At 40.8% G+C, this 22,322-nt stretch overlaps 1 protein-coding gene and 1 long non-coding RNA gene across 2 annotated transcripts in view; both read left to right on the top strand.

The window, feature by feature from the left end:
* The window catches only part of LOC307155628, a 290,008-nt gene that overhangs the window by 211,451 nt on the left and 56,235 nt on the right, over window positions 1-22,322 (top strand). The gene's annotated exons all lie outside the window — the stretch shown is intronic.
* LOC307156272 (uncharacterized protein) lies at window positions 7,720-11,555 on the top strand (the record flags this gene model as incomplete). The annotated part of the gene is made up of 7 exons (XM_079867566.1): window positions 7,720-7,755; window positions 8,253-8,350; window positions 8,447-8,488; window positions 9,492-9,542; window positions 9,763-9,816; window positions 10,365-11,478; window positions 11,528-11,555. Exons 2-7 carry the CDS (start codon window positions 8,254-8,256, stop codon window positions 11,553-11,555), a joined length of 1,386 nt encoding a protein of 461 aa, XP_079723692.1. The 5' UTR covers window positions 7,720-7,755; window position 8,253.

Genomic DNA, 22,322 nt, shown 5'->3' with positions numbered 1-22,322 from the left:
AGGAAGAGGCAATAATAATTCTTTCCATTATAATTAGACACGTTTTATTCATATCAGATACACATTGTGTAAGTAACTTTAAAGTTTACTCTATTCTTCTCCCAGTTCACCAGCCACTTACTTTTATGTATTTCGGGAGAAGTGGAGGAATTCACGTGTTGTAAATCCAACAGATCCGATTCTCTGTTCAACTAAGATGGCGGCACCCATCGCGCATACAGCTCAACTAACGCGATCGCTATAAATCAGCTATAAAAACAACAAAACACTTCCACTTGCATATATTTGACAATCGGAATATCAGATATTTCATGCAATGTAGAGCCCTGCACGGGCCAAAAACTCCAGCCCTAGCCCGGCCCTGGCCCGTGGTGTTCAAGCCCTACCCGACCCCAGCCCGACAACGCCTGCAATTTTTTCAGCCCGAACCCGACCCGACCCGAGACCAACATCAATCACTTTTAAGCTCTCTCTGATGCGCGCGCTCTTTGACGCGCTCTCTCTCTCTCTGACGCGCGCTGTCTCTGCTACACACGCAAACACACGTCGCGCGCTCTCTGATGCGCGCTGTCTCTGCTACACACGCAAACACACACACATCGCGCGCTCTCTGATGCGCGCTGTCTCTGCTACACACGCAAACACACACACATCGCGCGCTCTCTGATACGCGCTGTCTCTGCTACACACGCAAACACACACACGTCACACGCTACTAAGAGGTAAACTTTTATTATAGGCCTGAAACATCATGTCCAAAAGCATAAACATGAAGGGAGAATATAGTGCTACGGGATCAAACCGCAAAAATAAGTAAATAAACGGCCTACCTTTCTTTGCTTTTCAGTAACTGAAGTGTCACCTGTTTAATGCACGTGAGTGACGCGCGCGCGTTCGTGTATGCGTGTTGCGTTTGTGTTACTTTCTTAGGTGATGTATAATATTTATAATATAATCAATATAACAATATTTCATACACACTTCGTGACGTGTGCTCTGCTGCACGTTAATTATATAGCCTACACAATGAGGAGAGAAGCTAAAATAAGCCCGAGCCCGACCCGAGCCCGATCTGTAAAAAAAAAAAACGGCCCGAGCCCGGCCCGAATGGGCTTAGCCTGTCGGGCCCCGTCGGGCCCCGACGGGCTTGCAGGGCTCTAATGCAATGTCTAACAAATTTGTGAATATTTTGAATAAAAAAAGGAAAAATGACATAAAAGCAGATCATCATTCATTCAGCTCTGTTGTTGCTGCGGTGTGTTACGTGACAAGCAATGACGCGTCACCATGGAAACCATAAAGTGACACATTCTAAATAACGGTCGCCTTGAAAAACTCACGCTGGGGGGTCAGCCAGAATATTTTAAACTTACGTGTGAAAGGGTTAGTCCTATTTGACTAACAGATGTTTTTTGGTTGCCTTGGGTGCATTTACATAATCTTCAGCCCCTCTTACATGTGGAATTCCCCAAGGATCCATTTTGGGTCCCATTTATTTCCATTTTATATGCTTCCAAATGGGTCTATTTAAAAAAAAAAAAAAAAAAAAAAAGAATATCGTCGCTGTCGGGCGGAAACCTCGTATGTCCAAATTTAGTCAATTTCATATTTTTTCACAAATCGATGCTATTGGTCAGTCCCCACGTGGGTCTGTTATTTTTACAAATTATTAACCAATCTAAAGTGTTGAAAATAGCTTGAGAGCAAATCTCTTAACTCCATTGGACACTTCAACTGTCTGAGAATCCTCGTAACTCCACCTCTTCTTCACTTCGTGGGCGGCAGAAACTTCGCGGCATTTTGTCTCCTCAGCCCTCAAGATTGAACGTCTCCAGAAATCCTCATCAAGCAACGTCCTCTGAGGTAAATCTTTGAGGTAAAATATATTATATATAACAGTTTTATCCCGATCTTGAAGTAATGGTAGTGCTAAGGTGTAACGTTAATGCATCGTTTCTGAGGATGCTAGATTTTTCTTTCTGCTAGCTCTAGCATTGGACGGTAGCTATCTTGTTGATTGAAATCTTCCATGGTTTTGTTTCTGACGAGAATAATGAATTTAATGCACAAATTGCCTGCCGTTGACTTACTTAGTCACTATGCATTGGTTTTGTCGTCATGTTTGGTGAGATAGCTAACCTGATTTTCGTGGGGCTTTAAAGAAAATAATAATCGCGACCCCCGCTAGTTCTGCCGCTCGTCTGAGGAACAACATCATTTAATGTAACTTACTATGTCAGGATTGTAGCTTACAATGTTAAGGCACGCCGTCATGTTAAACAAGTAACCTAGCCTTTGCCGTAGGGCTGGATGATTAATCGAAAAGTAATCGAAACCGAAATTCAGAGCCTATAACCGACGTAATTTTACCAAGGCGATTATTTCGTTTTTTTAATCCTATTAATAATACCACCAATCTGTTTCAACACTTGGAGCACAATCACATTACCGAATATGAACAGTGCAAACAGTGCATTTTATTCAATTGTTTGAAATATTTAATAAATAAGCATTAATAGCTATCTGTGTGTTTCCTTATTTTAGAATCACAAAGATATGATTATGCACTCTTTCATTAGAAAAAAATAACTGTGAACATATTTACAGTATAAGCCTTGCCATTGACATATGAGAAAGAATTTTTTTTTTAAATAATCGTTCAATAATCATAATCGAGGTAACTTGTGCGATTATGATTTTAGCCAAAATCGTCCAGCCCTACTTTGCCGTCATGTTCATCACAATCTGTATTGTAAAAGCGCTATATAAATAAAGGTGACTTGACTTTAAGCAAGCTAGCTGGCTTCTTGCCTCGTTATCATACGTAAACATGCCGTATAACTTAGGGAAATGATCATTAACCTTTATTAATTTTTTTTTTTGCAGCAACCATGTCTGTGTCCTTAAAGGAACTCTGTCAGATGGTCAATGTGCCATATGATCAGGCAAGGGCTCTAATAGAGAGTGAGAGCTCTGATGGAGAGAGTGAGAGCTTTGATGGAGAGAGTGAAGAGAGAGAGGAAGCAACAATGGAGGATACAGTGGTGGTGGATACAGGGATGGAGGATACAGTGATGGAGGATACAGTGGTGCATGCTGGTAAAGTGAATTTCTGAGAGATAATCATGATTTCACATGCCAAAATTTATGATTTTTATGCAGATGGATTTCACAACAATAGAAATTTGTTTAAAAAAAATATTCACACTAATTGTACCATGTGTTTGAAAAGATTTATCTGGTGGTCTGGAGGGAGAGGAGGCCTCGCTGCTGGCTCCAGAGCAGGTGCAGTTTGACACGGGTAGGTTAGATGCTGTTCTACAATTTCTCATTGAAGAGTTAACACTGTTGACAATGTATAAAGATGTAACTCATTCATGCACGTTTGGTTTGTGTGTGTATTTTGAAGTTTTCCATGGTGGAAGGGGAGAGGACTCTAATGCAGAGGAAGGCGCACCTCCAAGGAAAAGACTGAGAGCTGAAAACACCTGGAAGAAAGTGATCAACAAGAAAAGAAGAATGGTTGGGAAGTCATACGTTGGAAAACAGAAGCAGAAGGAAACAATGAGGGAATCACGGGCAATCGGGCCTAGATGTTCATCAGCAGCATGTGCCAAGTCAGCTAAACATCACTGCAGTGCAATCGGCGAGCCTGAGAGGAATAACATTTTCAATGAGTTTTGGCAACATATGACCTGGGAGGAGAAGAGGATGTATGTGCATGGTTTAATTGATGTGGTCCCCGTGCAAAGGAGAAGGGGGGCTGAAAATTCTCGAAGATCAAATTCCTTTTTTTTTTTTTTTACGGGTCAGCGGGCAGAGAAGACGCGTCTGCAAAGGTATGTTTTTGTCTACCCTAGGAATAGGCGAGTGGTCAGCCCTTAACTGGGCAAAGGAGGGACACACACAAGCAGACACAGAGGGACAAACACACAGCAACGCACGTCGTTCAGTGGCAGGCCATGAATTCATACACAGCTTTTTACAGGACCTCCCAAAGGTGCCCTCACACTACTGCAGATCCACAACATCCAAACAGTATCTGGAACCTGTGTTTCAGTCGATGGCTGATCTGTATGCAGTGTATTGTCGCGCTGCAGCAGAGAAGAATGTAACACCTTTGTCAAGGCAAGTGTTCACAGATGAGTTCAAGCGTCTCAACCTAGGCCTTTACCACCCAAAAAAGGACCAGTGCAACATCTGTTGTGCTTTCAAGACCGGCAACTTACCTGATGACGAGTGGCAGCACCACCTCCTGCAAAAAGAAGAGGCCCGCGCCGAAAAGTTGTCTGACAAAAGCATGGCCAGCAACAACACTATGGTCTTATGTATGGACTTACAAGCCCTCCTTTTGTGCCCAAAGCTAAAAGCCTCTGCCTTGTATTACAAAACAAAGCTTGCAGTTCACAATTTTACTGTGTACAACATGCTGACACACAGTGCCACATGTTATGTCTGGCATGAAGGTGAGGGATCCCTGTCTGCCAGTGAGTTTGTTTCATGCATTGTCGACTACCTCTCTGCACACACTGAGCCTGACACATTTATTCTGTGGAGTGACGGCTGCGGGTATCAGAACCGGAATGCAGTTCTAAGCAATGCACTTCTTCAGTTCTCTTTGAAGAAAAACAAAGTCGTCATTCAGAAGTACCTTGAGAAAGGGCATACTCAGATGGAATGCGACTCCGTTCACAGCGTCATCGAGAGGCGTCTGAGGGACCAGGATGTGTATCTCCCAGCAGAGTATGTTAACCTGATGAAGAAGGCCCGTGTGAAGCCTCATCCATATGAAGTCAAGTACATCGACCACACCTTCTTCCAGGACTTCACCAAGCTGAGGCTCTGCAAGTCTCTGCGCCCTGGAGTAAGGCCTGGTGACCCAACTGTCCACGATATCAGAGCCATCAGGTAATTACCAATGTAAATTTTATGCATGACATTATGATGTTGCATATTATTTTATGAAATCTTACAGTGATTATGATGTTGTGTTATATTTTGTGCTATTAGGTACAACAACAATGGAACGATGGACTTCAAAATCAACCACTCTGATGACTGGCATCCACATCCAAGTCACCAACTCCGAAACTCCACCTCAGACAGCCACACAGTCACCCCACTCTATTCAGACCGCCTGAAGATCAAAGAGCTGAAATTCAAACACCTCCAAGACCTGAAGGAAGTCATCCCAAAGGATTTTCACAGCTTTTACAACAATTTGCTTCACTAGCTTAGAAACTTGAAACTTGATAAGAAACTTGGTGAGTTTCTTTCTTCTGCTGAACACAAAGGAAGATATTTTGAAGAATGTCAGTAACCAAACAGTTAACTGGACCCACTGACTTTCATAGTATTTTTTTTTCCTACTATGTAAGTCAATGGGTCCAGTTAACTGTTTGGTTACTGACATTCTTCTAAATATCTTCCTTTGTGTTCAGCAGAAGAAAGAAACTCTTGAAAACAACTTGAGGCTGAATATATGACAGAATTTTCATTTTGAAGTGAACTATCCCTTAACACAGGCAATATGATGGCAATGTAACAACACACACAGAGCCAGATACACGCACACAGACAAGGGCTCACCCTACTCACAAACACAAATACACTCAGTAATGGGCTTAGTAAAGCAAGCCTTGTCTGTGTGCAAAACTGTGCATGCATCTGTGAGGCTCTGTGCGCGTTGTTACATTGCGGTCATATTGACTGTTAATCTTTTAAACTATGATATCAGTTGAGATATCAGATATTTTTATAGTTTTGCTATCAGATATCAATAATATTTATGTATTTATGTAATATCTACTTTTTATTTATTATTTATGTATTTATGTAATATCTACTTTTTACTAGGCTTATTAATAGACTTATACATGTGCATTGAAGTTTTTAAATGTATCTGATATAATACTTGAATTAAATTGAATGGTTTGGATACCACTATTAAATTATTGTTTTATTATTTTACTGACTCAGCTTTTATTTTTATTTTACTGTTCAGCTGTTTGGCCTATTTCTAGACTATGCCTCTCTTGGCACTGTGCATGTAAAATGGTAGCAAGTTTTTATTTATGGGAGAAAAAGGGCTGTCTAATGGCGCCAAGTAAGCCTATCTTTGGATAACTCTTGTCTGTTTTTTAAACAATAACGAGTGAAAATAGTTAGGTTAGATACATTTGAGTATCTGTTTTGTTAAAAATCGATAGCTGTAATGCTTATGTGCAGAATGAAGCCTATGAGCCACGAAGGTAAGTTTGCATGCAGATTAGGCTAATTTCTGTCTATTACAGCCTAGTCACCTCATCGTTTTTTGTATTTCATTACTTATAGCTCTTAAACCTTTAAAATAGAGTTTAGGAAGATGTATGTTACCACAGTCATTAGTTTTTGTAACTACTGAAGCCTTTTCTCGTCAAAAGGCTCAACGCGACCGCCGATTTTGCGTGCAGATTAATTTCCGCCTATTAGACAGCCTGTTTAACGTTTTATTTTGGTATTGCATTACTCGTAGATCTTAAACGTTTAAAATAGAATTTAGGAATATGTATGTAACCACAATCATTAGCTTTGAATAGCTCTTAAAGCCTTATCTCTTGTCAAAAGGCTCAACGCGACCGCAGACTTTGATGAACACAGCTGACAGCAGCGACGTCTGTGTCCGTACCATTCAAATCAATGACAGCGTAACCTCGTATCTCCCTGCTTTCAAGTCATAAATCTCGTATCTCCATTTAAACATTATTATGGGGAAATGCTGTGTTAATGTTGGTACACAACAGTATATGATAGCAATATAAGGTATAATACCAACTTTAACGATACAATGTTTAATAACTCAAAAAATATGCAGTTTTTTTTATTTCCTGAAAAATATTGGTTTTGGAGATACGAGGATTCCGCCCGACAGCGACGATATTCATGTTTGAAAACTTGATTGGCTGTGAACTTTTTACATCTAAATGAATGTAAAACAGAGAGTGCTGTGTTTGCACCCCTTAAATGAATCTGGGTCCCCTAATATTGATTTAGGTCCTTTATCTATATATGGTGAATCCATGTTAAAAAAAAAAAAAAAAAAAAAAAACTGTTTTCAATTAAGAACACTGGCAAAGGTCAAGATATTTTTCCAAGAGAGTGATACATTGTCACAGTGTCTGGTTTATGTTCCCTGGGTAACCACTAGAGGTCCTCTTCCCCCATGGTGTCATTCACTCATAACTACATTTCCCATCATCCTGTTCTGTCACTCATTGATCATTGCACACAGCTGTTTCCCGTCACCTTGTTAGTATCTGTGTAGCTGTGTCCCAATGTGAAGGCTGCATCCTTCGAAGGACTGAAGACTTCAAGGATGCAGCCTATGCGTCCTCCGAAGGACGTGTAAAAGCCCTGAAAAGTGGAATAGTTGAATGAAAGATGCACAGACACAAACTTTCCTCAGATCATGTGTGTAATGACTCAATATAGAAAAACATATCGTCGCTGTCCGATGAAAACCACGTATGTCCATTTTGCCGATTTTGAGATTTTTCGACGGATTGAATGTCCAGGTTCATTTCCGTATACAGTATGCTTCACATATCTAAATGGCCAATGAAAAGTTGTGAAATCATGTCATCTGATTTTCACGTATATCCATTTGGTGTCAAACCTGTCAATCACGCCGCGTATCTCCCGCCCTGTGGAAGCATCTCGCCGGTCTCATGAAGTTTCATCGAAGCTCAGCACTGGATAGCCGAATAACACTGTGAGGTAAAGTATCAGCAAACGTTTGTTTTTGACAACTGTTCTCAAGTTTATTATACATTCACAACTATTATTTATCGGTAAATGGTCTAGACGAAGTGATTGTCACCGAATATTTTTATTTATTTTTATATTTGTGAACCTGACTGACGAAAGTACGACATTGAAGCTCTCCACAGTTTAGTTCTAATCTAGTTCTTCACAGATTAGTTTGCTTGCTAGTAAGTAAATAAACTCGGTCTCATTGATAAGATTAAAACTTTTTTTTTTCTTTGTCAAACTGATCAAATTATAGCCTGTAATGCTACTGATTGTCACTAGAACATGCCTCACTCATACTGCCATCACCGCTTGCCAGAGGCTGAGAATTTCCAGCACTAGAGTTATCTTGCTACGTTTTTATTGTGAAGATGTTAACGCACGGATTTCCGAAGTGAAGTGAAACAATGTTGACTGGGCATAGCGCTATATTTTTTCTGATCTGTTTTTCTCCCTTCCTTCAGGATGTCTGTCTCTGTAAAGGAGCTGTGTGAATTGATGAATGTTAACTATGATAGGGCTGTTATTGAGGCGATTGCGAGGGTCAACAATGAGGAGGAAGGTTTGTAGGAAAATAGAATTGAGTCAGCCAAACAGTTAATTCTACATTGTATTCATTACTGAAATGTTAACTAGTTTTCCTTTCTGTCATTCTTAGATTCACTTGAAAGTGACAGTTCTCAGACAGCTGCCAATGAGGGTAGGTACTTTAGGCTTAAATTATTTTCTCCCAGTAGCAGCTACCTATACAGCAACCTAAAGCCTATTGATGTGTTGCACATTAAGGTGAAACTGTCACACATGTTATTTTGGTTCCCTTGATCCAAGAAACTGCTGTTGCATTTCCAAATACTAACCCATCAAATTGTATGTGGCTAAATTAAAACATTTTAAAGTTTTAAAAATGATATTTAAGCCATGATTTACTCACCCTCAAGCCATTCGAGATGCATAATGTCAATCTTTTTTCAGACAAACACATTTTCAGTTATTTTAGAAAATATCTTTGATCTTTGAGTGGTTATAATGTGAAGTTATGGGGTCCACATTGTTGAAGTCCCAAAATGTGCATGCATCCTTCACAAAAGTAATCCATCCGGCTCCAGGGGGGTAAACGAAGGCCTTCTGAGGGTAATCCGTGTGGTTTTGTCATAAAAATATACATATTTAAAACTTTATAAACGAAAATAACTGGCTTCCGGTGGCGGTCGGTGGTCGGCGCGCGTTCATTTGGAGATGGATGCTGGCGTATGACGTAGGACGTAGCCCAGTTATTTTTGTTTATAAAGTTTTAAATATGTATATTTTTACGACAAAACCTCACGGAATATCCTCAGAAGGCCTTCGTTTATCCCCCTGGAGCCCCTGGATTACTTTTGTGAAGGATGCAGGCACATTTTCGGACCTGAAGCAGCCGGACCCCATTGCTTCACATAATAACCACTGAAAGATCTAAGACATTTTCTAAAACAACTGAAAATGTGTTCGTCTGAAAAGAGATGCATCTCGAACGGCTTGAGGGTGAGTAAATCATGGCTTAAATTCATTTTTGGGCGAACTATCCCTTTAATCACAGAGAATTCAAAATGTATAGTTACTGTACATTTGCTGGTCATAGCTACTGATGCAAGCTCAGTTCTTAATTATTCAAACATTGTAGGCTATTCAGTGTGCTAAATGCATTTTATCTTTATTGTTGTTAGATTCTCTGGAAAGTGATAAAGAAAATCATTCCGAAATAGCTGCCAGTGAGGGTAAGTATTATTATTCTTCTTTTTCTTCTTCTCAGATTAAACTATACTACAGCCTCCACCTCACATTAGTTTTGAGTAGGACTTAAAGACTAAAGCCCATTACTAATTACAAATCTAGCGTATTTAATCTATTACCAGTCAAAATGAATGCAATCTTATATCTGAATGATGTGAACAGTGCATCCGTTGTACTAAATGTGTTCCTCTTTATTATTCTAAGACTCACTTGAACACGATCCAGAAAATGAGCCGGATTACACACCTGTCAATGAAGGTGAGTAACTTATTGTCATTATTTTTACATTTCTGTCAACTACTAGTGGGCTCAGCCACACACACACACACACACACACACACACACACACACACACACATGTCTGGTGCACTATCTTTGTGAGGACTCTCCATAGACGTAATGGTTTTTATATTGTACAAACTGTATATTCTATCTACACTGCCCCTATCCCTAAACCTGCCCATCACAGGAGACATTCTGCATTTTTACATTTTCAAAAAAACTAATTCTGTATGATTTATAAGCTTTTGTACCCATGGGGACCTCAATTTAGGTCCCCACGGTGACACGAGTCCCCATAAGTCTGTGTGCATTCAGGTTTAAGTCCCCACCGGTGTAGAAAAACATGTCCACACACACACACACACACACACACACACACACACACAAACAGCAATGCCAAACTTAAATGCATGCCTACACACTGACACACACACACATATATCCACATGCTAAGAAACCATGTAAGAGAAATGTGCATTTGTAGAACATCATTTTTATTTTATTTTTATTTTAATCATATGAAGGTGCCATTGATAATCGAGGAAGGTCAAGGAAGAGGGCCAACCCAGACAATTGGAAGGGTAACATCCAGAAAAGGAAAAGAATGAGGGGCCAATCTTATCTTGGACGGAAAAAAAATGAATTTGTCATCAAAGAAGAAAGAAAAATGGGCGGCCGGTGCCAGTCTGTGTCCTGCCAGAAATCGAGCAAACTACACTGCTCCGAAATTGATGAAGGGAAGAGGGAGGAAATTTTCAAGTATTTTTGGGGGAAATTGGAATGGAAAGAGAGGAGAATGTATGTGAAAACATCGGTGGAGGTGAGTGATGTCAAGCGGCGCCGGACAGAAGCGGTTCAATCTCGGAGGTCAGCATCTCTCTTTTGTTGTTTATGTGTAGATGGTAAAAGGCTCAGAGTTTGTCAAAGGATGTTCCTGTCTACACTTGGCATCAAGCAGTGGACTTTTTTAAAGTGGGTTGGGCGAAGAGGGGAAAGTCCTGAGAAGATGGCGAGAGTGAGTGTAAGGACAGAGGAGCAGGACTTCCTAAAGACCTTCCTTCTGGATCTGCCAAAAGTTCCATCGCACTACTGCAGGTCCTCCTCATCAAAGATGTACCTGGAGCCTTTCTTCAAGTCCATCAGTCATCTCCACACACAGTATAAGCAATCATGTGCAGACAACAGCATCCAGCCTCTGTCACGGCAAGTATTCACTAACACCTTCAACGATTTAAATCTTTCTCTGTTCCATCCGAAAAAAGATCAGTGTGACACTTGCTGTGCCTTCAAAGCCGGGAACATCGAGGCTGCCGTGTGGGAGGAACACTGTGTTAAAAAGGACGACGCACGAGCAGAAAAGGTAAAGGACAAACAACTTGCAAACAACACCACCTTGGTTGCATGCATGGATCTGCAGGGCCTTCTCCTGTGCCCAAAGCTTCAAGCGTCTGCCCTGTACTACAAAATGAAGCTTGGTGTCCATAATTTTACCATCTACAATATGGCATCACATGAAGCAAAAAATTACCTTTGGCATGAGGGTGAAGCTGGGGTCTCTGCCAATGAGTTCGCCTCCTGCATTGTGGATTACCTTGAAGCACACCCCACTTACAATGAATTCATCCTTTGGAGTGATGGGTGTGGTTATCAAAACCGAAATCTGATCCTGAGCAATGCCCTCTTAAAGTTTGCTACTGAGAAAAAGAAACGTGTGACACAGAAGTACCTTGAAAGAGGTCACACACAAATGGAATGTGACTCTGTGCACAGTGTGATTGAGAGGAAGTTGAGAAACCGTGACATACATGTTCCAGCTGAGTATGCTGCAGTTATTCGAGGAGCTCGTTCCAGTCCAAAACCATACGAGGTGAAGTATGTTGGTTACAGCTTTTTCCAAGACTTCAGCAAAGTCAACATCTGTAAGTCAGTCCGACCTGGTAGCAAAGTTGGAGATCCTACGGTGCATGACCTTCGAGCAGTCAGGTGTTTGTTTGTTTTTTAACACACTTTTTCACAAATACATGAAACATTAGCCATATCATATTAAAATATTTTGTTTCATAAATCTAAACATGCTTTTGGTTCCCTCTTATCTCTGTGACCTTCCCCGACACCCCTCCCCCCTTCTTTTCTTTAATCTATCTATTAGATACAATGTGGATGGCAGTATGGAGTTTAAATTACTACACTCTGACAACTGGCAACCCTTCACATCCCCATCCCTGAGGAAGACGTGTGTCATCGTGGCCCCACTCTATACATCCGCCCCAAAAATTAAAGCCCTGAAGTTCAAGCACCTTCAAGAACTGAAACATGTTTTACCCAAGGACTTTCATCCATTTTACAATGCACTTGACCATGAGTGATGCAATTTCACTACCTGGATGAATGAGTTGTCCTGACTTACTGATTAATTTATTAATTAAATGTTCTATTTATTGTGTATTGTCATGTAATTGTTTATGTGCATGTTTTAAAATGACTTGGTCTTATCTGTTGAAATTTTTGGAATTCCTATCAGCCAATTCTGACCGGAAAGACATGATTAAAATCTTGCATTAAAGGAATAGTTCACACAAAAATGAAAATTCTGTCATCATTTACTCACCCTCAAGTTGTTTCAAACCTGTATGAATTTCTTTTTTCTGAAAAGAAAAGATATTTTGAAAAATGTCTGTAACCAAACAGTTGACGGACCCCATTGACTTCCATAGTATTTTTTTTTCCTACTATGGAAGTTAGTGGGGTCCATCAACTGTTTGGTTACAGACATTTTTCAAAATATCTTCTTTTGTGTTCAGCAGAAAAAAGAAATTCATACAGGTTTGAAACAACTTGAGGGTGAGTAAATTATGACAGAATTTTCATTTTTGGGTGAACTATCCCTTTAATGCCTCTTGCTATTTTATAATTCCACCTGTAATGTCAGTATTGAGTCTGATTAGTTGGTATTGCTTGAATCACCTGAAGAATAAACATGAACTGGTAACTGGAGTTTACTGGAACTGCATCTTCATTTTCACTTTTCTTTTCTGCAATACATTGCCAAATAAACATAGCCTGGTGAGACAATGACTTTCCTTCATCGAGGTAAACGTTTCCCCCCTGACGCCAGACGTACGTCTAGGAGTGACAAAATTACGGTAGGACTGTGCAAACAAAGTATCTGTCTAGCATTACCATGCCAGTGTAGTGATTCATTGTCCCTTCATAGTTTGCAAGAGACATTTAATACATTTATAATTAATATTAAATAAACTAAGCGTATTTAATAAACTAAGACGTAGGCTATTTAATAAACTGAGCGTATTCATCTGTCAATATGAAACGCGACTTGGCCATTCAGTAATGATCGGAAGAACGCGTATCGACCACCGTTACTGTAAAATATACACGTATGTCCATTTAAACTCAATTTTGGTCAAATGTGGATTATATCATTACACTGGCAAGAATATGGTTACATTCAAAGATGCCGTACCAAGTATGACAACGCTACATTCAACTGCTTTTGAAATACGATGTTTTTTTCACTTCCTGAAAAGTAACCGTTTTGGACATACGTGAGTTTCATCGGGCAGCGACGATATGCAACGTCAGTACAGTTTACATACAAAAATAATATTCCATACGTTATACATACAATTCTAACCATTATCTCTGGTCAGCAATTATACCTGCAGAAGTATTTCTCACTTTTAACTACAGAGTAAATACGGCAATACACAAGAGATACAAAACACAATTATGCTGATAACATACATGTATAACACTTTACACCTCTAATAATACTCAGTATATTTTAGAACCGTATAACTTACAGACCAAAACTACGACAAGTGCAACGTCACTGCATAGCTACTAAGGGCTGTTCTTTCACCCACGCGGTTAACATTGCTAAAGGCTCATTTTGCTAGCTTACTCGTCGTCATGTAATTGACATGTAATTGACGTCCAAACTTCACAATGTTCGACTAACTGTGCTAAAAACACTCTCCTCGACACATGTGCACATTCACATAATACCCTGGTAACTAATAACACGTATTATAAAAGATTTGTACCTGAAAAGGGGAATAGTTGAATGAAAGATGCACAGACACAAACTTTCCTCAGATCATGTGTGTAATGACTGAAGGGAGGACGCGAGGTGCACCGTAACATAGCTCACACGTTCCCCCTGCTGGAGCCCTCTAGTAACTACAACACTCTTGTTCACACTTACTGCTGTTGTTGTTAGAATGACATTTTGCACATGAAAAATAAGAAATAAAAAAAATACTGTACTGTAACTGCTGCAACTAACAGTAACAACTTTAACCCTAATATATGATATACCATTTAACTATGAGAATGGCAAAATTATCTTACTATGAACCCATTAACCTATATTCTACTACTTACTCAAATGCTTGCTATGACTTACTGATAAAACACATTATTTCCATCTGTCACATACTTCCCCTCAAAATTAGATGTTGTCCTCAACATCATTCCCTCTAACCATACGTTCAAGCATGTTCAAAACACTTTTTACAGACTGGAACTCTTTTGATACATTCTGTTTTCAGTTCACATAACACATACTGTATAAGTCCAATATCGTTGTTTGGTTACAGTCTGGAACTCTTTTAATACATTCTGTTTCAGTTCACATAACACATAATGTATAAGTCCAATATCATTGTTTGGTTACAGTCTGGAACTCTTTTGAAACATTCTATTTCAGTTCACATAACACATACTGTATACGTCCAATATTTGGAGAAATGGTTGACGCTTTACAGTTCATTGCATGAATACTCCACAGTTGGCTTGTGTAACAAAGTCCTCAACAGTGCAATGTTTGTGACATCAGTAGCACTCTGCTTTCTCATGAGTCAATGAGTGCAAAGCAGATTAAACTGTTAAACGCAGGAATATTTTTTTTTTTTTTTTTTTTTTTTTTTTAGCTTACATTCCACACAAATAAAGGTGCTGGTTGTGGTGCTGGTTGTAGTATGACTGTACTGGTTGTGCCCATAACTGAGTCCTTACATAGGAGGGCAATGCAGCAAGGCTGTAGCAGGATGGGGTTCCAATTTTGTCATAACTGAAGGTCTTTGGTGGCCTACATTGTCTCTGCGGCCGCTGAGGTCTGGTCTCCAACTCTACTTCGAGTGTGTTACCCACTGAGGGCAGTGATGTTCCCTCCCCCGTCTCACGTGCGATGTTGTCCTGGACATCCTGGTTGTCTGTTGGGTTATCATCACTGTGTTTTATCTGAGGTTGTTCTGGTGCGTGTTCATTTAGCTCTGGTTGAATCACATCAGCTGCCATGACAGGAGTCTCTCTCACTGATTCTGGTGGGTGAGCAAAAATCTGAGGTGGCACACAATAGTAGTCCTCGTCATCATCCTCTTCCTCTGAATCCTCTCTAACTTTATCAGCCACTGCAGTTTTCCTTTTTGGTTTCACAGGTGGGCGTACTTCAGCTTCCAGCGGTAAGTGATCGCATGGTAACAGGAGATTTCGATGAAGGATCCTGGTTTTTCCTTTCCCTTGTTCAGGTCTCAGCTCATAAATGGGAACATCCCCTCCCACTTGACGGACTACAGTATGGATGGTGTCTTCCCAGTGATTCCTTAATTTTCCAGTCCCACCACGAGGGGTCATATTTCGGATTAACACACGGTCCCCTGGGTACAACACTGAACTCCTCACCTTAGTATCATACATCCTCTTGTTCCGCTGAGCAGATTTGTGTGCATTCTCCCTTGCGATAGCATATGCCTCCTGCATTCCTTGCTTCCATGTTTCAACATAGTCACGCTGGCTGCAACGTCCATCTTCTGTGGGCAAGCTGAACAACATGTCAATAGGTAATCTTGGAGAACGGCCGTACAATAGATAAAATGGGGAAAAGCCTGTTACTTCTGTACGTGTGCAGTTATAAGAGAATATGAGCTTATTCAAAGAGTCTTTCCAGTTCATCTTGTCTTTGTCTGTGAGAGTCTTGAGCATCTGTATTAACGTTCGATTAAAACGTTCTACTTGGCCATTTCCCTGTGGGTGATACGGAGTCGTCCTCGATCCAGCCACACTGCAGTATTTGCTCAACTGTGAGAAGAGTTGATTCTCAAACTCACCTCCCTGATCATGATGAATACGTGTTGGAAACCCGAATTTCAGAGCATAATCGTTGAATATTTTGTCAGCCACTGTCTTTCCAGATTTCGATGTTGTCGGGTAGGCCTGTGCAAAACGTGTAAAATGATCTACAAGTACTAGTATATACTCGTAGCCGCCTTTGCACTTATCTAGATGGAGGAAATCTACTGACACAAGTTCAAATGGCTGGGTGATGACAATGTTTGTTAAAGGGGCCCTTGTTTCACGGCTAGGTTTTTTCTGTTTCAGGCAATTACAGCTCATTACATATTGCTCTATTTCACGCTGCATGTATGGCCAGAAAAACCGGTCTCTTACCAGCGATATTGTTCTATCTGTGCCTTGGTGTCCCATCTGATTGTGCAACTCTTTTAATGCTGTAACTTTGTGTTTTTCAGGCAATACCAGTTGTTTCCTGTGGGCTGTCTTTCTCCATAGGACTCCATTTTCGTCTACTTCCAGTTTTTCCCATTCTCGGAGGAGACAACAACTCTGTGCATTGAGTTTTCTCAGTTCCTGACGCACGGGCCTCACTCCAGACAACTTGCACTGCAAAGCTGGTCCAATATGTGAGTCGTCTCTCTGATCCTGTTGTATCTGTGCTGGTGTTAATGAGACAAGTGATGCACCTTGAGCCTCGAACAAACTCTTAACAGAGATGGCCATCGACCATGAGGCATTTGACTCTGGCTGTGTTTCTACTGCCTGAGCAGTTGTTCCCACTGCATCATAAGACATTTCTTCTGTGCACTCATTCATCAGTTTTTCAACGTCGACTGGCATCCTAGACAAACTATCAGCATCAATGTTCTCTTTGCCGGGGCGGTATTTGATGGTAAAGTTGAAGTCTGCTAATTCTGCTACCCATCTACTTCCTGTAGCGTTCAACTTAGCAGTGGACAACACATAAGTCAAAGGGTTGTTGTCACTGTAAACTGTGAAAAAGGGGGCGTAATACAAATAGTCACGGAATCTTTCTGTAATCGCCCACTTAAGAGCGAGAAATTCCAGTTTACCTGAATGGAGATGATAGTTTTTTTCTGACGCTGACAGTGTCCGGGAGCCGTATGCAATAACACGCAGCTTTCCATCTTGTTTCTGATAGAGCACAGCTCCGAGTCCCTTATTAGATGCGTCTGTGTGCAGTACAAATGGCTGGGAAAAATCTGGGAATGCCAGGACAGGTGGTTGGACCAGGCAGTTTATCAGTCGCTCAAGAATTTTTTTGTGCGAGTCTGTCCATTCAATTGGTGTGTGAGATGGCACCACTTTTGCATTTCCCCTTTTCTGCAACTTCCTTCCCTCAGATTGTGAGCTTTCCATGTGCACAGATCCCCTAGTTAACTCATACAGGGGGTTAGCGATGCGAGAAAAGTCTTTTATGTACTGGCGATAATAGCTCAACAGTCCCATAATCTGTCTTAACTCGCCAACTGTTCTGGGTTTCTTGTCTCTTAAAACTCTGATGGCAGCAGTGTCAGCAAGATCAATTTTGTTCCCTTCTGCTGATACTATTCTCCCAAGGTAGCGCATTTCAGCTTTGAATAACTCACATTTGCTTGGTTTTAATTTGATGCCGTACTGTCTCAGTCTCTGTAATACTGTTCTTACATCACCGACATGGCTTTTAAATGTTTTGCTGAACACTAAAGTATCATCCAGATATGGGACACAGATTTTGTCTCGGATGCCTTCCAGGCAGTCCTCCATGCAGCGCTGGAAAGCGGCTGGAGCATTCATGAGCCCGAATGGGATCCTGGTCCATTCGTACAGGCCCCAGGGTGTCACAAAAGCTGTCAGGTGCCTGCTGTTTTTTTCCATAAACCCCTGATGGTAGGCCTTTCCCTGATCTAACAGTGAGAACATGGTGTTTCCTCCAAGGCCATCCATGATATCCTGGACTCTGGGTATTGGCTGTCTGTCAGGGTGGGTCTTCCGATTTAACTCCCTGTAATCTATGCACAGTCGTAAAGAGCCACATTTCTTTCTTACGCAAACAATGGGTGAAGAGTAGGATGAGTGGGATTTCTCAATCCACCCTTGTGCAATCAAATCTGAGATCGATAGGGGGATCCCAAAGCTCTTTACTTGTCTCCTGATTTTTGGTGTGCTGGGCCTGAATGTTGTTTACATCAACAGGTGAGTGTGTTTCCTTAATAGTATTGAGTGGATATACAGATGTGACTGACCGATAACTGTGCTGTGCCGATAACTACTCTTCCTGTTAATGTGATGTCATGGTCAGTGGCATTCTGTACACTCAGGATAATGCTTGGTTGTGCTCCTTTCCTCACCTGGACAAGTGTGTCACAAAATTCAAGCCCCTCTGGCCACTCGGGATTGTCATCAGGCTCATATACTAATGTTGTGTCTTCCTTAAATGGTCTCACATTTATCCTACACTTTACTTGGACAGCACTATGACTGGGTATACGCGTTCTCTGGCTGGCTATTCTCACTAGGTACTCACTTGTTCGCTCGACGCTCACTGCTTTAATGAATGCCTTAGCCGTCTTTTTCTTTAGGTCAGGAAAAGCCATTTTCACACTATTTATCAATTTCTCTTCCTCTGTGTCATTTGTCTGGTTTTTCTGACTGTTAATGACTACACGTTCAATGACATTGAAGCCAATAATGGGGCGGGGCTGTTGGCCGCCTTTCATAACAAGTATGGGGACATGAAACTCCTCAGCGCCTGCTGTTAGCTTAAAAGTCACTTCTACCCATCCCACATAAGGCATATCTGTACCATTGGCTGCCTCAATCTGCAAGGGATCATCTGGATCAACTATCTCGGCTATGTTTCTCAGCCTGATGGCAGGGAAATTGTCAGCTTTCCATGCCTCATCAATTGCAGACACCTGTGAGCCGGTATCCCAGAGCACTTGGGTTCTCTTCCCTTGTAGGTAGCAGTTGAGGAGACATTTCTTCCCCACCAGTTCAGTCACTGTCGAATGTTCCTTTATCAGGGTGTTTCTTTTTTTGTCAGTCGTCATCTTGCATGAATGTGTTTGTTGTGTTTTTGGTTCAGGGTGGGTGGGTGGCTTACAGTTTTCTTTATGTGCTGGCCAGTGATCACCCTGACATTCTGTGGAACAATAAAGCGCTGTCTTACACACTGAGCATCGTTGGAACTCCTGATGTTTCTCTTGGTCTCCACAGTTAGTGCATTTTTGGGACACTTTGACAGAACTGGTCACTCCCTGTCCCTTGGGGGCAACCACTCTTCGTTTAAAGGGGTCTCTCTAATGGCACTGGGCGGTCCTCTGTATCCTTTGCAGCCTGCACGAAAATGTTCACTACTCCCACACCTGTAGCAATGTTCGCAGTATTCCTCCCCTCGACGCTGGCACATAAAGCATCTTGGTTTGGGGCGTGGCATTGGATATCTTTGTGGTGCCAACCTCTGCTGGAACTGGGCTGTTGCTGTCTTTAGTCTTGGGCCACCAGCAGTTTGGTACTCCTGCACTGGTCCACTTGGCTGATGAAAAGCTGTGGCACTCTCTTTGTTCCAGGTCGTGAACTGTGGCTGAACATAAGCTGGATGGTTGGTTGCACTGTAGTCAATCTCTTTGCCAGCAGGGGGATACAGTTTTGGTATGGCTTCTGTCTTATGAATGGATTCTCTGATTTGTGATATCTCTGCCTTGAGGTCTTTCAATATTACTATGTCGGCTTTTATTTCCTTTAGGTCTGAAAGAACATCGGGAGGGAGTGTGGCAATGTTTTGTCGAGCTGCACATTTTTTGTCGCCACTTGCATCACTAGACTGGACAGCGTGGACGCCAGTGTGTCGCTGTGGAGCAGTCAGTCTCTTTTTGTCTTGTCTCTCTTTCTCATTAGCGCATGCCGAATTTAGTCTCTCTAAGAGCAACTCATCAGAAGTGGTCGGCTGCAACAGGTAAGGCTGGAGATCAGTTTTGATGCTGTCATTTTGTAGCCCTGTGAGTACTGTGTGCATGAACATGCTCTGCACTAGTGCGGGGTCATACTTGAGGCTAGACTCAGCTTCCTGTGATGCAAACAATATTTTCTGTCTTAAGTCCATAGCTCTGATTAGAAAATTCTGTGGAGTTTCTCTATTGCTCTGAACTTCTGTGGTCAGCTGTTTATATAGCTCAGTTGCACTCATCTCTTGGTAGTGTGATCGTAGGATCCTTCTAAGGGTTGGCAGAGACAGATAATTTTTCCCTTCAAGATAGCTCCGCAGCTGCAGGCCGGGTACAATGGCTCTAATGACGGCATCTACTATTTCTAATTCAGGGTAACCTTTACTGAGACCATTCTCGATTTGACGAGCCAAGCTGGAGAAGGTAAGCCTGTCCTTTTGTCCAGGTTCGCCAATCTGACCAGAGATTTTGTAGTCTTTTCGCCATGGCGGGCTGTTTGCATGAGCATGGGATATGTGAACTGGGGTAGCTTCATGGTTTACTGCACTCTTTGTGTTTCTATTAGCCCGTTCCTGCATTTCAGTTTCCTTCTGTTGTACCATGAGTTTTAATTGCTCTAGCTCTTTCTTTATTTTTTCCTGCTCCTCATTATCTTTTGCTTTTCCTAATGTGTCATTTTTACTAGCCTCTTGCAGGGTTTTTATCATGTCCATGAGACTTAACAGATCGGACATGCCTTCGTCTTCGAGTTCACTTAGTTCATCATTTTCAATGTACTGGATAATATGGGAAACAAGAGCATTACGAGTTTTCCCAATAATCTTTTCTCGATTTGTTCCTGATATTTCAAGAAAGTCACTTATCTGCATTAACTCATCTGTAGTGAGTTGAAAAAGAGCTCCTTTAACCTCAAAACGCAAATTCTCAACCTCTGGATCCATTTTGGCAGGTGAGCTACAAACAGGGCTGTGGTGTGATGTGTTGCCTGTTACCGTGGGTTTTGCTGCTCCCTAGTGGACACTGCACCTTAGGATACACGCTTTCCTTGTCTAGGCTTTCCCTCCAACCTTGACTGCACTCTCTGCCACCTGGGTTACTTTTATGAGATGATCGATGTGTGGTTTCTTCCTCTGCCTCAGGACACCAACCTCACTTCTCTCATCCCAGCGGTGCCTCCAAATGTAAAAGCCCTGAAAAGGGGAATAGTTGAATGAAAGATGCACAGACACAAACTTTCCTCAGATCATGTGTGTAATGACTCAATATAGAAAAACATATGCAACGTCAGTACAGTTTACATACAAAAATAATATTCCATACGTTATACATACAATTCTAACCATTATCTCTGGTCAGCAATTATACCTGCAGAAGTATTTCTCACTTTTAACTACAGAGTAAATACGGCAATACACAAGAGATACAAAACACAATTATGCTGATAACATACATGTATAACACTTTACACCTCTAATAATACTCAGTATATCCTCCTGGGACCCAGAAAAAAAAAGTTTTTTGAATTTAGTTGTTTTCCATGTCATCACACTGTTTAGAGCACAATAAACAAATGGTAAAAAAACATTTTTGCAAAATAATATTTTATTCATAAGTTATGCTATGTCCTCTGTAGTGGACGCCAGGACTAAGTTGTTTAAAAAATAAAATGACATGAAATTATATGTATAGGCAAAAACAATGGGATTTTTTTTTTTCAATCACCAATAAATTTGGGGGTTTCAGGATTTTTTCAACCAAAATTTGTATAAAGATTATTCTCAACTATGTTATGAAAGAAATAACGGAATGAATTGGTACACCATTTTACTTTATGCAATATGTGGGGTAAAATGTCCATAAATTAATATTCCCATTCAATGCAATGTATATATAAACTGTATCTAATTTGCACCTTAATGTGTTCTTGGAGCAACATTTAATGAAAAAAGAAGTGTAATAATTGGAGTAATAATTGGCAACATTTTAATAATAATATCTAATATTTCATAGGAATATTGATGTATAATTTATTTCCATATTCACTTGTTGTGTCTCACAAAATGCCTGATAAACATAATTTAAGTCCTGGTGTCCTCTACAGTGGACATGTATGAAATCAATGCCCTGTTCTGTAACAGAAAATATTTTTTTTTATTTGAAACCCCTTAACATTTTCCTGAGATGTTGTTTTATGAAATACAATTTGAAAAGTAGTCCAATTTAAATTATAATTACAATATATTATCATATTTCCATAAGAATGCTACATTTGATCACTAAATTAATGTCAGACATTTTTAAAGACCAAGGAGAAGTTGTTTTCATGGTGAAACCTCCAAACATTTGGTATCTCTGAAAAGTCCTGAATGTGCTCTTTACAGGACACCCAGGTTGTGTCATGTGACATGTATGATGTCAGAGAAATTCACTAAAATATAATGT

This window comes from Squalius cephalus (assembly GCF_949319135.1).
Source record: "Squalius cephalus genome assembly, chromosome: 3".
NCBI lineage: Eukaryota > Metazoa > Chordata > Actinopteri > Cypriniformes > Leuciscidae > Squalius > Squalius cephalus.
The sequence above is the reverse complement of the archived record's forward strand: the minus strand, read 5'-3'. Positions and strand labels throughout refer to the sequence as shown.